At 44.5% G+C, this 16,451-nt stretch overlaps 2 protein-coding genes across 3 annotated transcripts in view; one reads left to right on the top strand and one right to left on the bottom strand.

Annotated features, from left to right (window-relative positions):
* Window positions 1-116: 116 nt before the first annotated feature.
* On the bottom strand, window positions 117-1,518 carry Rpt5 (26S proteasome regulatory subunit Rpt5). The gene has a single exon (XM_037430600.2). It carries the CDS (start codon window positions 1,486-1,488, stop codon window positions 193-195), a length of 1,296 nt encoding a protein of 431 aa, XP_037286497.1. The 5' UTR covers window positions 1,489-1,518; the 3' UTR covers window positions 117-192.
* Window positions 1,519-4,582: 3,064 nt separating this feature from the next.
* rho-5 (rhomboid-5) overlaps window positions 4,583-16,451 on the top strand; it is a 49,268-nt gene continuing 37,399 nt past the window's right edge. The window contains exon 1 of one of the 2 annotated variants that reach the window (XM_037430558.2): window positions 4,583-4,829. The gene's annotated coding sequence lies outside the window, so the exon portion shown is untranslated. Of the gene's footprint in view, window positions 4,830-16,184; window positions 16,321-16,451 lie in introns of those variants that run through there. The other variant, XM_075868871.1, reaches the window with a different exon arrangement.

Raw genomic sequence — 16,451 nt, 5'->3', positions numbered from 1 at the left:
AAAACCGCAAACGCCCTGAATCGAGATGCACGCAGCAACGCAACAGCAATGCAAGCCTGCAGAACTTGTGTACGAATCCACAAAAACACCCAATTACAAGGAGCAGAAGCAGAACGTAGGATGAAAGAAGTGGCTTTAATGAAGCCCAGAAAAACAAAACGGCAACCATCATCTCTGAGCCCCCTCCCCAGTCTATGCATAGTAGTTGAGGTTTGCCTTCTTCTTGGCCTGCACTTCCATGATGGCGTCCATGTAGTCTTCGTGCGTGACTTTTTCGCCAGCACGTCTCAGGGCTATCATGCCAGCTTCGACGCACACGGCCTTGCACTGTGCCCCGTTGAAGTCGTCCGTGCACCTGGCAAGCTCCTCAAAGTTGACGTCCTTGTGGAAGTTCATCTTCCGAGAGTGGATCTGCATGATGCGAGCGCGCGCTTCTTCGTTGGGATGTGGGAACTCGATCTTCCTGTCCAGCCGTCCGGACCTGAGCAACGCAGGGTCCAAGATGTCGACCCGATTGGTGGCAGCAATGACTTTGATGTCGGCGCTGGAACTGAAGCCGTCCAGCTGGTTTAGGAGTTCCAGCATGGTACGCTGGACTTCCCTGTCTCCAGCTTTTTCGGAGTCGAAACGCTTGGTACCAATGGCGTCTAACTCGTCGATGAAGATAATGGCGGGCGCTTTCTCCTTGGCCAGTGCGAAGGCGTCCCGAACGAGCTTGGCTCCGTCTCCGATGAACATCTGGACAAGTTGAGGGCCCGCCAGCTTCAGGAAGGTGGACTTGGTCTGGGCGGCACAAGCCCTGGCCATTAAGGTTTTTCCCGTCCCAGGAGGACCGTAGAGGAGGACTCCCTTGGGAGGACTTATACCCAGGTTGATGAACTTCTCCTTGTGGGTCATTGGCAGCACCACCGCCTCTACCAACTCTTGAATCTGTTTGTCGAGGCCTCCGATGTCGCTGTACTGCTCGGTAGGACGCTCGTCGACTTCCATCGCCTTGACGCGGGAGTCGTACTCCTGGGGCAACGTCTCCAGGATGAGGTAGGAGTCCTTGTTGACTCCGACCAGGTCTCCCGGGCGGAGTTTCTCGGCGTCCACGAGGCCGATGACTGGCAGAAAGTAGGTCTGTCGCGTCGAGGTCTTGATGACGGCGCACTTGCCCTTGCGGAGGGAGTCGAGGTCCACGTTGGCGCCGTCCTCTTCACCCAACTCCTGAGGGTCGACGTCAAGGAGCTCGATGACGTTCGACACCAGGTACGGCAGCGTCTTGTTCACTTTGATCTTCTCGTTGTTCTCCTTGATCTTCTCTTTCTGGGCCTGGAGTTCGTGGGAGATGCGCATCACCTCGCTCCGCATGATTTTGATCTCGTTGTCGAGAAGCCGCGTGCGACTGATGATTTCGTCCGCGGACATGCGGAGAACTTCTTCGCCAAGGGTGTCATTTTCGTCCTGCCACAGGGACTTGTCTTCCAGCGACGGTGGGGCAGCCATTTTGTCTCTCACGCTCGCCGCAAAACAACAAGCAAAATTTTTTCGCGATTCACGCTGATGTTGACGACGATGCGGTTTCGTAAGTTTTAAGGGTTTAACGCCCCTTGCGCTTGGCTGTTTGTGTGATGTTTAGTAATAACGGACAAGACTATCACTTCAATAACCTAAATGTTCTTCATTAGCATAACTATTTTATACTAATGCTTTTGTTTAAGACGTGAGATTTGTTATTGTTTGTTAACGCTGTATAAATCAACGTTATTTAGTGTAAACAACATTAGTTTCGGTTTTAGCTTCGTTGTTTATCAGTTGAAACTTTTTACTGTAGAGTTTCATACTATGGGAAACTATAAAAACTTACGTGTGTTCACACTTGTGTTAATAAAATCCTTGAATTTATTCGGCGTCGTGACCACCCTTATTTTGGAATTTTCGCTCTCGATAATTACTACCTCGACACGTCATTTTATTCTCCACCTATCACAAAAGCAAAAAAGCAGGCTAGAGGTTTAATTTCGCCCCATTTTCTGCACTGGCACAGAAAGAAAGAAAGAAAAGAAAGAAAGAGAGAAAGAGAGGAAGGAAGAAAGAAAGAAAGAAAGAAAGAAAGAAAGAAAGAAAGAAAGAAATAAAGGTGCGTCAGCTTGCTTGTTCTTGAACCCGTTGTTTCGATCAGGCCGATTGTTACATTTAAGATATTTGCAGCTTAAGGCGCGAAAACGACACGGACGAAGAGAGACAGTACACACACACGGAGCGCCTTATTTCGAAAGAGCACAGAACATATATAGACACCGCGCGCGCCGTAACCGTGCCTTAATGCGCAGCCGCATTTAAGTAGCGTAACTCCTTTGGCGATAAAGAAATGGAGGCTACGCTGACGCACAGATCACCTAATTCGATTATTCTCTTGGCCTCAATGATTAGTCTTACTGATTTATCAGGGCTTCGGGCGACTACCGCGCAGGCGCTAAAGTTAGGAACGCAATGACAATCCCGGCAGTGAATTGCGAGGTGGCCCTCTCTGCCATTTCTGACGTTGTTATTATGCTGTCTTAGCCTATCATTCAGGCATTGCTCGGTATGGCCTACGTACCATCTACCACACGAACAGGGGAACTCGTAGACCACACCCTTCTGACAAATTACATACTTGTTCTGGTGGTTCACATTGCAGGCCGGAGCTTTCCTGAGAAAGGGGTTAGTCAACTTGCAGAGCCTGGAAAGTTTTAACGGCGCAGAGAAGACCACCTTTACATCAACCTGTTCGGCAATCTTTTTCAGATTATGGGATACGCGGTGTATATAAGGAATCACAGCAAGCTTAACATTATCCTGGGGTGACCCTTCGCTTGTGTGGCAGTTCCGCGACTTCTTCAAAATCTTCTCCGCCACTGACACCAAAGTGTGCTGTGGATAGCCCGCCTGCTCAAGACGGTCAACCTGCTTGAGGAAACTGTCTGCTGCTCTGTGTGGGCAGGATTTCTTGAAAGCATTCAGCAGGCACATGTTGGCGATGCTACGTTTGACAAGCTTAGAATGGGACGAGCTAAAAGGTAGTAATGGTTTGTTAGCACGAGGCTCATACTGCCAACATGTATGATCAGTTGTTACAAACAATCTAAGATCTAAAAACCTTATAGTCGAATCGACCGAAAGTTCGTGTGTCACTATTAAGGGCGATAAAACAAGCCTAAAAATTGTTAAGGTGTTAGTAACGACCTGGTCGGTGTCCATGAACTTTTTGTCTATGAGAACTAAAAAATCATCTACAAATCTAAAAACCCTGATGACACCGCTACCTTCGAGAAGGCTAGAAATGGTCCTGCCTGCGCGAGCTAAAAACAGGTCACTTAAAAATGGCGCTAAACAGGAACCTATACAAACGCCACTCTTTTGCAGGTATAGGTTACCGTCCCACTCTACAAAAGTCGACCTCAAAAAAGTCGACCTTTAGCGCCTGCGCGGTAGTCGCCCGAAGCCCTGATAAATCAGTAAGACTAATCATTGAGGCCAAGAGAATAATCGAATTAGGTGATCTGTGCGTCAGCGTAGCCTCCATTTCTTTATCGCCAAAGGAGTTACGCTACTTAAATGCGGCTGCGCATTAAGGCACGGTTACGGCGCGCGCGGTGTCTATATGTTCTGTGCTCTTTCGAAATAAAGGCGCTCCGTGTGTGTGTACTGTCTCTCTTCGTCCGTGTCGTTTTCGCGCCTTAAGCTGCAAATATGTTAAACCAACAAGCCCAGTCTGCTATTTTTACATTTAAGATAACGCGAGATTGACACAAGTGAAAGAAACGACCTGTAGCTCTATTCCACCAGAAAAGGAACTGTCAGCTCAAAACGTGATGGAATAAATAACGATTTCCTCCGTGATTGATCATGTCCTAATGGCAAAACAGCGAAGAAAAAATAAATCTGTGGTGCAGCGAATTAAATCACGCACATATGGGTTTCCACGAAAACCATTTTGTCTCCTCATTTTACGGGTGTAGGGAAATGACGATGATATGTGGGGTTTATTCAGTTTAACGTCCCAAAACCACCATATGATTATGGCAGACGCCGTAGTGCAGGGCTCTGGTAATGTCGATTATCTGGGATTATTTAACGTGCACCCAAATAAGAGCGCATGGGCATACAGCATTTTCGCCTCCATCGAAGATGCAGCCGCAACGGCTGGGATTCGATACCGCGACCTGCGGGTCAGCAGCCGAGTACCTTAGCGGGTGTAGGGACAGCTTAAAGAGGCAGGAGGCATGAAGTTTCATATTATTAATGTTTGAAATTATGACAGCAGGCTTCCGACAGTTCACAAAAACCGAGAAAACGTATGCTCGCTCGGGTTTCTAGCTGCTCCACTTGGATACGCCAATTTTCCGGTTTCCGCGTAGTGTCAGCGGTATCCGTTTAGAGGGCGCGACGTTTCCCTTTTCAATCCGAAAACGTCAGGAATATCATGGCTGCCGTGCGGCCTAGGGACGATTTTCGGATGCACCGAGTATCGTCGAGCGAAGGACGACGTAGCGGGATGCTAGGCCACCCCGAATCGTCGTTGAAGACGAAGAACTCACCGCTGCGTTGCCTCTAAAAAAAAAGTGGCCATGGTGATGCACGGACGGTGGTACGGATAAGGGCGCAAATAGCCCGTCGACCGCGGTTTCCTGTGCCGTGTGTATGTGCGTGTGTGTGTGTGGATGTGGAATCGGTGACATTTTGGAAAACACTGGCGCCCTGAATGCCGAGAGGAGATACTCGAAAAACGTCGGAGCTGGGAGGCTTCGCGAACGAGTAATGCAGCGCGCCAAAGCTGACCCGTGGACCGTAAGCCTAACGTGGTAAGTAGCAACCCCTCTTCCTCCTTATTTTTTTACTTCCTGTTTTGTAGATCCGTGAAATTCGCGTGTCGTTTCACCCCCCCCCCCCCCCGCTCCCCGTTCGTGCTCTTTTGACTGAGCTAATAATTGTCGACGGTTTAGGAAAGGAACCGTCGATGCTAGTCTTGCGGTGAAACGCAACTACAGTGTTTCTTTTCGTCGAAGAGGCGTGGCTTTGCTGAGCTGTTTGCGGGCGAAGCCAGCCCCGTAGGGTCAACCGTGTTGATTATGTATTCCGCCGTCCCGCAGTTTTGTACGGTTATTTCTCTCGAGGCGACGTTTAGATTGCCCTGATTTCTTTTTTTCTTATCACAGCTTTTTTTTTTACTTCCTTCGCCCTAACGCGTAGAAAAGCTATGCGGTCCGCGTTATTCCGAGAAATGCTACGTTTTTGCGTTACACATTTCGGTCAGCAATGCAGAAAAAAACACCTGACGCTGCTCCGAACGACTCGTGATTTGCTATTTTTTTTCTTTTTTTTTTTGCTGACTCGTGTTTGCGTTTTCGCCAAGTCGTTGACGGAATGCTTGCCCCCTAACGTTTCGACGATCGCCTCTTGGAAACATCGTTATTTCGTGATCTATCCAAACCCGAAAACGATGCATTTTCGGTTGCGGAAAAAGGATTTCGGTATGTGCTGCGCGCGGAGTGTTTTCTGTGATACCGAAATCCTCATAATCGGCCCAAAGGAAAGAAAAAACAACCGACGACTGCACGAAACACACACCGAGCTAAGCTCTTCACGCCTTCGATGTGGCAGTCCTCTGTTCCCCCCCCCCCCCTTTTTTTTTGCTTCATATTTAATCGGTACAGGTGTTACCAAGGTGCGTTGTAACGGGAAGCCGAGGTGGCTACATTCTTTTAGGCCTAGGTGGTTTGTCGATTCGTTCGCGGGAACGATATTTTCGACCCGATTTTTTTTTTTTTTCAATCTACTTGCACCTTTCGTCGCTGTTGACAAACGGAAAGTGGTGCGGGGAGATCTTTATGGTTGTTGCTTAACGCTGCGCGACGATAGATGAAAGAAACAAACGAACAATGATCGGTTCGGTTAATTATGCTTTCGGCTGTGTTGGGTCGAAGCTTCAAAGTGCGTGCTGGGGCCGTGCTTGCTTCTCCGTTCTCCAATTCGTCCTTTACTGTTTGAAGTGGTTAGAGGAAGTTGTTGCGAAGGTCTGCAGTTTAATTTTAGGAGCGGCTGGCCCGCGGCGTTAGTTTTTGTTCCGCGGGTTAATTTGGTTTTATTTTTCGTGTAGTTATCTTCTTTGACGCGGCGTTGGAAACTTGCACAGCTCTCCGATTCGATAACCAGTCTAGAAAGAAGGAGCATGAGAGTCGTGAATCTGGGTCGCTATCGACTCGTCGATTATAAGCACTTGATAGCCGATAACGTCGCTTTGATAAGAGAATTGCCGATACTCCCGCGGGAGCTGTAGTACCGGTATAACTTGTTGAACTGTGTTTCTTTGGGCGTCGTGACGTTGCATTTCGAGTGAGCGTTTCGGGCTTAGAGTCAGATAAGAGCTTACCGTTTAAGGGCTCACTAAATGGCTTATCGGTGAATCCGTAGACTTTGCGGCAGGCTTGATAATCGCGCAATATTTTTTATATAAATAACCTTTTAGGTTCTTGGGGCATTTTGTTACAAGAAGATCGTTCCGGACTACCGTAAAAGGTTAGAATTATCATTTAGTGATGGAAATGACGAGTTCTAGTAGCGATTGTATGCGCGTCCCGGAAAGCGCTTTTGTAGTGCAGCGTATCAGTTTTGTTCGCGCAATTATTGATTCGTTAGCTATATGGATCTTTCAAATCGCACAGCGTTCTCAAGTCAAGTGCCTGCCTCGTCTATTTCATTCGCGACTGTTCGTGAACGTGGCTTTCATCCTTTTTGTCCTCACACCTGACCTTTCCGACACGCTGGCTAGTATTCTCCTGTAAAGATAGCTCTGTTGCGGGGCGCGCGTACTAAGCACCGAAGCCAGCTTGCGGTTTCACCACCCCCCTTTTTTTTTCTTCCGTTCAACAATTCTTTTCTCGTAGTTTGCGTCAGAACAACGCCATTTGCCGCTTTCGCTTTCGGTTGTCAATTTAGAGCCAACTGCGTTATAATTCATTCACTAGCTTTAAAAAAGTACAAAATTAAAATAAAAAAAATTCGGCAGATCCCACCTACCTGGGAATCCACGTTATGCGAAGCATGCGGAGGAAAGGTGACCATGTTGCATTTTTTTTTTATTGAGCGACATGTCATGAATCGACGCTAAATATTTTTACAAATGTTGCACGCACGGACATATGTTGAAGAGCTGCAGATGTTTATATAACCAATTGTTTGCTCTAGCACAACGATGTCAACTGGAACATGCACATTAGCAACACCAGAGGCTGATATGAAGCGCTGATGCTCGCGAGGACGCTGGCCCCAGACACTGCTACATAAATCAACTTCAGCGCATGGCAACTAACCGCATCTGATGTTAACCGGACCTGACGGCTGTATCAAGGGGTACATATGTAATGTTTATGAAATTGGATAGGCAGCACTGCAACCACTATCGACGTTTCACGAAGATTAGGGTCTATTTGAAAAGTAGTTCTGAGACCTGGCGTAGCTCTTTGGTAAAATGCTTCATTGGCACCCAGAATTCTTGGGTTCAATTCCAGCTGGGACTCGTCGGGTCAACGCTGCCGACGTTGGGTTTTCTTAACACTCACGCGTTAAAATTGCCCATGTGTGTTCTCGTCGTTCCTGGGTAGATACCAAGTGTTAATCACCTGTGGCACATGCCAGCATACCAGTGGCACATGCCCGCCCGTGGGTATGTGCCACTGTCTGGCGGGAAGTGTTTTACGATGTACACGATGGGGTTAGGACATTATTCGTGTCTTGACAAGGGCGTCGTCTTTGTCAAGCCATCTTACTCTCTCATGCTAATTTTGGTTCACGCCAAGTAAATTGGGTGACCACGAGAGCGCCTATAAACGTATGCGGCTAGATAGATAGATACGCTCAAAGTCGCCGAAGTTCGCTAAGAAATGCTTCGCATTTAAAAGCCACGTGTTTGCCGAAATTGTAGCTAAGGGATAAGCATGCAAATACGCGTATTTTAATTCAATAGCATTAAGGAGCTCGTTTTGCAGAAATGTCGGTGTCGACGTTGTTAGTTGTGAGCGAAAAATCATCTTTGCGTGATCGAACCCGCGTCGGTTGCATGGCAAGCGGTTGTCCTACAGCACAGTCACACCTCTGCCTGTGAATACATTGAACATAACTTCCTCTGCTTGGAATTCGGTGAAACTAACTTTCATGCTTTACAAACATGTACGTCCTGTATACATGCTTCACACTACAACATGGAATACTGCAGTAATGATGCGTGGTACAAGTGTACATTGCAGTCGGGCGTCATCACAATAGCTTCACAGTTTAAAGGCTGTTGCCCACTACAAAAGGCACACACGTTATTGTACCCTTATGCCAAGGAAGTGCTCATATTGAAATAAAGTCAAATATTAGTGGAAAGTCAAATATTAGTGGTTTGCATTAGGCTAACGCAATTCAAATTACCTGCCTCAAGCGGAACGTGTCACGCCACTGCTGCCGTGAGTAACGTTGCCCGGACTTGCTGCGCGGCCGCCGCCACTAGTAGCAGCAGAACAAAAGTAGTGGGAGCCACCGCAGCAACAACGGCCATTGAAAAATTGTCCTGCTATAGCTTGCGAGGTGGCCGACCTGCTTGGTTCAACCAGGCTCCGCTAGATGGCACGACTTGTTCAGTTTAATCAGGTGAAAAATGAACTTTTGAACCATTCGCGCCATGCCCAAGGTAATGCTCGCGGTTCTTTTTTCTATAAGTCAAACACAAACGAACAAGCAGCATTTTATTACATCTCTTCATGCACAGAAGGCTCTTTAGTGCAGCTAGCTCGATTACTAGCGATTAATTGTAGGCGGTACCTCTATGCTATCGTAGCGCATGGGTTCTTGTGCATTTAACTTAATTTCTCAGTCAGTAGGGCACTGCTGTTGATAATATTGTCGTTTTAGATGTTGTCATACAATTAGATTTTACTCTGACATAATTGTTCTTTGACTTTAGTGTCCCTTTAAGGCCACATAGTGGGTGCGTAGCAAGTTCGAAAAGATTTCATACACTAAGTGTTTGAAGCACTCGGGACAGGATATCGCTTCTTAAAGATGAAGTTTAAGGGTCCCTAAATTTTTTTTACACTACTGTCATGTCATATGCGAAATTTTAAGATTAGTGTTGCTGCCTTATTATTTTTTTTTTCAAGTTTCCAAGGTGCAAAGGTGGTACTGTTGCGCCTTTTAAATCCGGCACCGTGGCTGATATTTACTATTTTTGTTCTTCATCCTATCATTGACTAAGTGAGATTGTCTGGTAGGGCAAGCAACAGGCAGGTGATAACTCACTGTTTCAAAACACTTAATTCGCCTAACGTCATTTTGTATCGGCTTATTCATCACGAAAGCAAGTGGCTGTACGGGTACGTATGTGACATAATATGTTCTATTTTAGATTTACATTGTTTCATTCTGCTTACTTGCACCGTAAACACCGCTTTTAATATATTTTTTCATTTGTTTTCGATTCTTCTCGGTAGAGAGAAAAACAACCTAGAAAGCCTGAGCTGCTTGTTGAAGTCTACAATTCATTACTTGCAAATTGCAACAAGAAGTGAATGAAAAACGATGAAAGGCATTGAAGGGAAACAGGAATTGTTTGCTTTGTTACCGCTATAACTGTCATAACCCCTACAGAGAATTGTTTGCTCTGTAGTGGTTATGACTCTTAGCTGCCAATTCGGAGGTCGCGAGTTGAGTCTCGGCCATGCCACTCTCACTTCAGTGGAGACAAAACGCTATCAGCCCGTGTGCTGTGAGATTTCGGCGCACGTTAAAGAAACACGAGATGGTCGAGATTTCCAAAGCCCTCCACAACGGCCTCCCTCTTAATCGTACCGTGAGTGAGGGATGTTTAACCCCCAGATGTTATTATTCTTCCTTGCGAGCATAAACTGACACACTTAACAAATATCTGTCACAGATACAAGAGAGTCAGTAAATAAATGCATTCCTTATAGAGATGCTAAGTCTATATAACTATGTACGTTGCAGTGAAACGTCTTGAGAATGTCTAAAATGCGGATATTATACGCAGCGCTGCTTTGGCATTCGAGAAATTACAGTAAGTGTGGCACACGAATGGCCCCACCAGTGGGACACTTATGAACACAAGCCTGATAGTATTGTAGAAACTCAGCACCATTCGTCACAAGTACTCAAATCTTCCATTACTAAACAGAACACTTCAGTCCATTACTATGTAAAATAAAATGCAACTAGTGCATTCAAGTTTTATGCAGAAAAGAAGTTAGCGTTATTCTTCAGACGAACAAAAGTTTCGTTTTCTCCAGACTGTGCATTGTTGAAGCCCCTTGTTCCATTTCACTGCTGTGCTGGCTTTCGGGCAGTAAAGAGGAGGAAATGGCTACATCAGAAGGCCGTTCCCATAAACCAGCAGCTCGAATTATACTCACAACATGCAGACCACTAAAAATGTGATTTTCTTTCAAGCTAGGCATTGTCCTGGCAAGGGAGCTAGACTGCTACGTTTTTGTCGGGCTGTTTCAACAATACAGATCGGTTTTGATTTAAGTGTCCTTTTAATGTGCTAATTGGGCAGGCACCGCTACAGGCGGGGCACACGTTGCAGAATGACTCAAATAACAGTGATGCTTTTGGGTCACCATGCTCTTGAACTTTGGAGTGAGTTACTGGTTTGCATTTCAATTGATGGTTCATGTAATGTTTTATTGTACACTGAGCAGCACAACACACACGCAGTAATGTACGGTTGACACATGCATTGTGCCGTCTGTTCACTTGCCTGTCACCCACACCATTAAAGCCTTTGTAAAGAGTGCTTCTAAGTTGCAACCAAATCTAGTTGGTAGTTGAGTAAAGTCGTATGTGTTTATTTCTTTTTTTTGTGTGTGTGAGTAAGCTGACGATAAGTTTAATGCTTTCTGGGGCGAATGAGTTAAGCATGGCACACGCGTGTTAGACCTTCTAGTTTTTTTTCTTTATTTCTTTCTCTCGTTCACACTGAACAACGCCCCTTCCTATTTTTTTCCTTCCTCCATACCGAGAATTAGACAAGCTCTAAAATCACTCGTCACAGCCAATGTATCAAGTGATGGGCCGATTTGAGCATGGCGCGCTCAGTCGTTACTGGGGCCACCACTTGTTCACGCATAAGCACTCAATCGCACTAGAAACCCGCGTATTATAAGGAAAAAAAAAAAGCTCAACATCACGAAGTGAGGGTGACGTATTTTCTTTGCCCATGCCATCTCTCCCTCCTTAGCTTCCAGAGCCTTTATGAGGACGAGAAGAGAGGATGCAATTGCAGCGTGCAAGAAATCTTTCCAACTCCGCTCGTACTGGATGGCTTGTAAAAAGTTTTGCGGCAGTGAATTCATGAGGCAATAAGCTTCCTAGTGAATGCATTCCATGGCTATTTCAAAAAGTGTTTCTGGGCCCCTTTAAGTGAATGTATTGCCCTCAAATCAGTTCATCATTTTTTTCAGCTTAAAAGATTGGTATGACTGCTTATATGCTATAAGTGTAATAAATTTTAAAATGTTATGTATTTTACAGGTTATCGCTCACATACTATCGAAAATGCGATTCTGCCACTACTCAAAGTTGTTTTGACTTCCTTTGGAAACAAAAAAAAAAAATGGAATTTACATAGAGGCTCTATTTCAATTTAAAAAAATATTGTGCAGGTGAGTTAGGTAATGATTAATATGGTCGTTTTTCTTTGAATGTCAAATATACTATTCAAGTTCCATTTGAAATTTATTTGACTAAAATCAATATTGGCTTTAAATTTCCTTTGAGCCTCAGATTCACTATTCGCACAGGTCCGTTTAAGACATAGTTATTACGTGATAGCGGACAACGAAGACAGATGAAAGAGCAGCTTGCAGCGGGGTGGGTGTGAACAGACAACTTCCCCCCTCCAGACCGATGATAACATTTGAAATGTCGCAGCCAAGGAGGCAGGTCATCAATGCACGCCTCTGTTTCTTATCAGCTCTCTTGCGACACCAGGCAGCCACACGGGCGCCACTTTTCCACACCGGCACAGAACAAGTCACACTCTTATATTAGAATAAGGTGCCGAGGCCACGGCCATCAGAAGCCTCGTCATTCTGACTAGACCCACAGCAAGGAAAAGATCTCTTCCATCTTACCAATCTGCCCGGTCCTGTGGGTGCAGCAGCCACATTATTGCCACAGATTACAACCTAATCTCATCTGCCCGCCTAATCTTGTCTCCCCCCTCACACACTTGGCTTCTCTTCGAATCCACTGATTACTCTTTACACTTAAGGACACGAGTAAGTTATGATTGTCCATAAATGTGTGAAATTTGCATAATTTGATGCCAAAATTCAAAGACAAAATCTTAAAGCAAGTGGAAGTGTCAGAATAATTTAGAGTGTATTTTACAGCGGTTACTTGAAATGGTAACACACAATTATCTAAGTCTTGTGCAATCACTAATGCTATATTTCTTCGCTAACCTAATTAAACAACCCACCTGAATTACACGCTACAGTTATCGGTGGGCCGCGAGCACTTCCACAAAGGTAGGGGAAAGAAACATTTTGAAATCCTGCGGAAACACTCCTACATCCAATGTCTGGCCAAGCGCAATATGGTCTTCGCTAAAGTGGTCATTTGTGGCAAGGTATTCAACCAGAAGTGATATAAAGGAACTCTAAATAACAAGGACGCCTAATCTTTCGTTCACTTGGCGTTTGCAGTCTCTTCCATGACGAAAGTGCACAGAAATGGCAAGAGTAAGTCGCATCTCCAAACGAGGATGCGGTGTCACAAAAGGTTAATGACCCGTAGCTCATAGAGTTTCCTAAGTATACACTAGAGGGAACACTGGTGCTAGTGTCTATGGGAGCTGCAGCGCATAGCGCTTCAGCAAGCATAGGAATTATGGGTATTACACGGATCTGCCTAGTCCTCATACTTTACGTTCCTTTTGGCTTCACGTGGCTCGAAGCTGCTTTGTCACGAAACAACAACCGGCAAATGTTTTGCAGTTGTGCTTCACCGCCTTAATCCTTTAGGCTTACCGTTTCAAGTCGGGCCACAATGTTCAAAAGAGTTCATTCTTTAGTTCGAAACAAGACCGAAGCACAGCAATAAACAAAGCAACAAGTGCGATTTGCCACCCCCAAGTACGAAGACTAGGCAAATCCGTCTACTACCCATCGTTCCCACCGTCGCTGAACGATCGTGGTGCCAGAGTCCCCTTTTAGCTAGATTTAGGAAACTCTATGCAGCAGCTGTCTTGCCTTCTCTCTAGATGCTCTGTCCAGGCCCATTTTTTTTTTATTTGAACCAAGATGTCCTTAGCCCAATCAATCAATGACGATTATACCCACTGCTGTTGTAATTTTCAAAGCTAAGTTGTCTCACTTGTCCATTCTTTTTAGTGTATTCTTTCTCCTAGTCCAGCTGTGTCTTGGCTTTCACTGCGTTGCCACCTCTGATACCACACATGCAACACCACTTGACGCAATTCTCGAAATAAGGCAACATTATTTCATTGAAATTAGGATACCATTTTATTCAGGAAAAAAAAGCAGATCTACAAGTTGAAAGCTAACAATGTTTTGGTAATTCTGCCACATTTTTCTTCTTTCCTTTCGGTTATGGAAGGTTTAAAAGGCATTTAATTCATCGCAAGTGCCGTATTGTTAAATGGTGGGCGCATTCTAATTATTTTTTTGAGGATAGTGTTTTAAGCGACTAGAGCTGGCTTCACAGCAGTGGATGTGTAGCAATAAGCACCCTCGCGTGAATTTGGTGGGAACATACAGCTCTGTCAACATTTTTTCAGGCATCAATAGATCAGCACAGTTATATGGAGGACGCGACTTAGTATTGCACAAATATATACACACTTGACAGATGGGGTACAAAAGAAAGGGCGATGCAGATGTAGTGCATTTCATTATTTGATTGACTTAGTTGATTTTGGCATTTGATCTTTGATTCAACTCACCTCCAATATAGGAAGGCAGCTCACTCTGTTCTTGCTATGGGGAATTTCTGGGGTTTTGCATGCTAAAATTATGCGATCATTGTGGGGCATACCACAGTGGAGGGTTACAGAAATTTCGATCGCCAAAGGTTTTTTAACATGCACCTAAATCTATTTATTTATTTATCTATTTATTTATTTATTTACAAATACTATTTAGAAGTGACCATTTTTAGAAAATACTATTTAGAATTTAGAAGGGACCATGGTACAATTGATAGATGAATTTTATTCGAGAGATTATTCTACGATGAGCGAGTTTTTTCAGATTTGCCTTCTCATGAAGGGCAGAGACGCTTGCAAAATGAGAGTAGCTAGAATAAATGAACCTCAGAGCCAGGTTTTGGATCCTCTGTATTTTTTAATTAAGTATTTTTGATACGGTGCCTAGACCAGGTCTGCCTATTCTAACTTAGGCATGATAAGCGCTTTGTAAGCGGTTAGTTTTATAGAAGGTGAAGTGCGACGCAGTTTACATTTTAAAAATGCTAACTTCTTTAGCGCATTGCTAAAGATGTTATCTATATGAGTTTCCCAATTTAAATTGCTTGTAAGCGTGACACCTAGATATTTCACTCGCGTAGCCTTTTTAACATAACCGTTATGAATGGTATATTGGAATGCTAATGGGTTTTGTTTGTTCGTAACTGTGATGGATGCCGTTTTTGATGCGTTGAGCTTCAAGCCCCACTTATCACACCAGGTGCAGATGGATTGCAATGCATCATTGAATCTGGCTTGATCAGAATGCTGAACAATGTCGGCATAAATAACACAATTGTCCGCAAAAAGTCGGATTTTCACACGTGATTGAACTGAGAAATAAATATCATTTATGTACACTAAAAACAATAATGGTGCAAGCACGGATCCTTGCTGCACTCCTGAGTGTACATCTAACGAGTCAGAAATGCCGTCATTGACCATCACATATTGTTTCTGTGATGACAAATAGCATGCAACCTAATGGACAATGTTCTGATCAACACCAATAGTTGACAGTTTCGTAATTAAATCGTGTGGTACTACATCAAACGCTTTAGAAAAATCTGGGCCTCTCGCGTTTACATGGGTCTCTCGCATTTTGCTTCATTGAAACGTGTCGGAGATCGAGCCTAGGGCAATTTTCATACCGTAGTAGGATCCCCCCCTCCCCCAAGAAAAAGAAACTAGAAAAGTGCCAGACAGATGCCATACGTAGTTGAGTGCATGCAATTCGCCAATGAAATCATGTGGGGTCTTAAATTCGTTGTTAGATTTTTAATATGTGCGCTTACCTTGATTCTGCAAGTATGTCTTCTGTGGTTAAGACCTCCAGTGATCAAGAGACCTTTCTTTGGACTGTTTGGGCCCGGATTCATACCCTGCCTTGTGAAGGAAATTGATTTCGTTTTATTTATTTATTTATTAACTCCCTCCTCTGGTCACGTGACCTACATAATGCTTGCTACGAACTACTACTACTACTACTACTACTACTACTACTACTACTACTACTACTACTACTACTACTACAACTACTACAACTACTACTACTACTACTACCACTACTACCACTACTACTACTACCACTACTACTACTACTACTACTACTACTACTACTACTACTACTACTACTACTACTACTACTACTACTCATGTCGACAACAGTGACAGGACAAGGCTGACTAAGCACAGCTTTGTGGTAAGAAGGGAAAGCTGCAGAGTTGCTTCACATTGTGTCACAATGCGTTTGACCATTTTAGTACTCAACAAGGAAGTTGTGCACACGTTGACACACTTCTAAAGGCTGCTCTTCGAATAGGTGGCGGCTGGCGGCATACAATCATCCGCTCTTCTTATCTGCGCATTTTATCAGTGCGACTTTGGAGGTTGCCACTCGCTTGTGACACTGCCGGTGCTCTTGAAGGAGATACGTGTACGGCACTGCCTTTTTTGGGCAGAGTGTTTCTCGAGCTCTCGTACTGTGACACCCCACTGTGAGTGCTGCTCTAGTGAGATAAATTTCTATTGGAAGTTTATCTCAGTAGTAGTAGTAGTAGAAGTGGTAGTAGTAGTAGTAGTAGTAGTAGTAGTAGTAGTAGTAGTAGTAGTAGTAGTAGTAGTAGTAGTAGTAGTAGTCAGTGGTAACAATAGCAGTTGTAGCATTAGTACCAGCAGCAATACTAGTTATAGCGGTAGTAGTAAGACTTGGCAGTAGTGCCTATTACAGGAAATGAGGTAATACTATGTTGTATGATGGACTCTGCAAAAGCCACTATCGGCAGAAGCTGCCAGACCTTCTCTGTGTAAGTAAAAATTTAGATGTGTAGTTTGACGATGGAGTTTAGTAATTGAGACTTCTATTGCGCGTGCTTGACAATTTTTTTTGCTATTCCAATGATGATTCAGCTGCTGAATCTTCTGATTGCTCATTTCT

The sequence above is a fragment of the Rhipicephalus microplus genome, chromosome 7, assembly GCF_043290135.1.
Source record: "Rhipicephalus microplus isolate Deutch F79 chromosome 7, USDA_Rmic, whole genome shotgun sequence".
In the NCBI taxonomy this organism is placed as follows: Eukaryota; Metazoa; Arthropoda; class Arachnida; order Ixodida; family Ixodidae; genus Rhipicephalus; species Rhipicephalus microplus.
This window is presented reverse-complemented; position numbering and strand designations above follow the sequence as displayed.

Bases quoted from the DNA above. Each gene is read 5' to 3' on its own strand.
- Rpt5 (XM_037430600.2), bottom strand. From the start codon at position 1,488: ATGGCTGCCCCACCGTCGCTGGAAGACAAGTCCCTGTGGCAGGACGAA.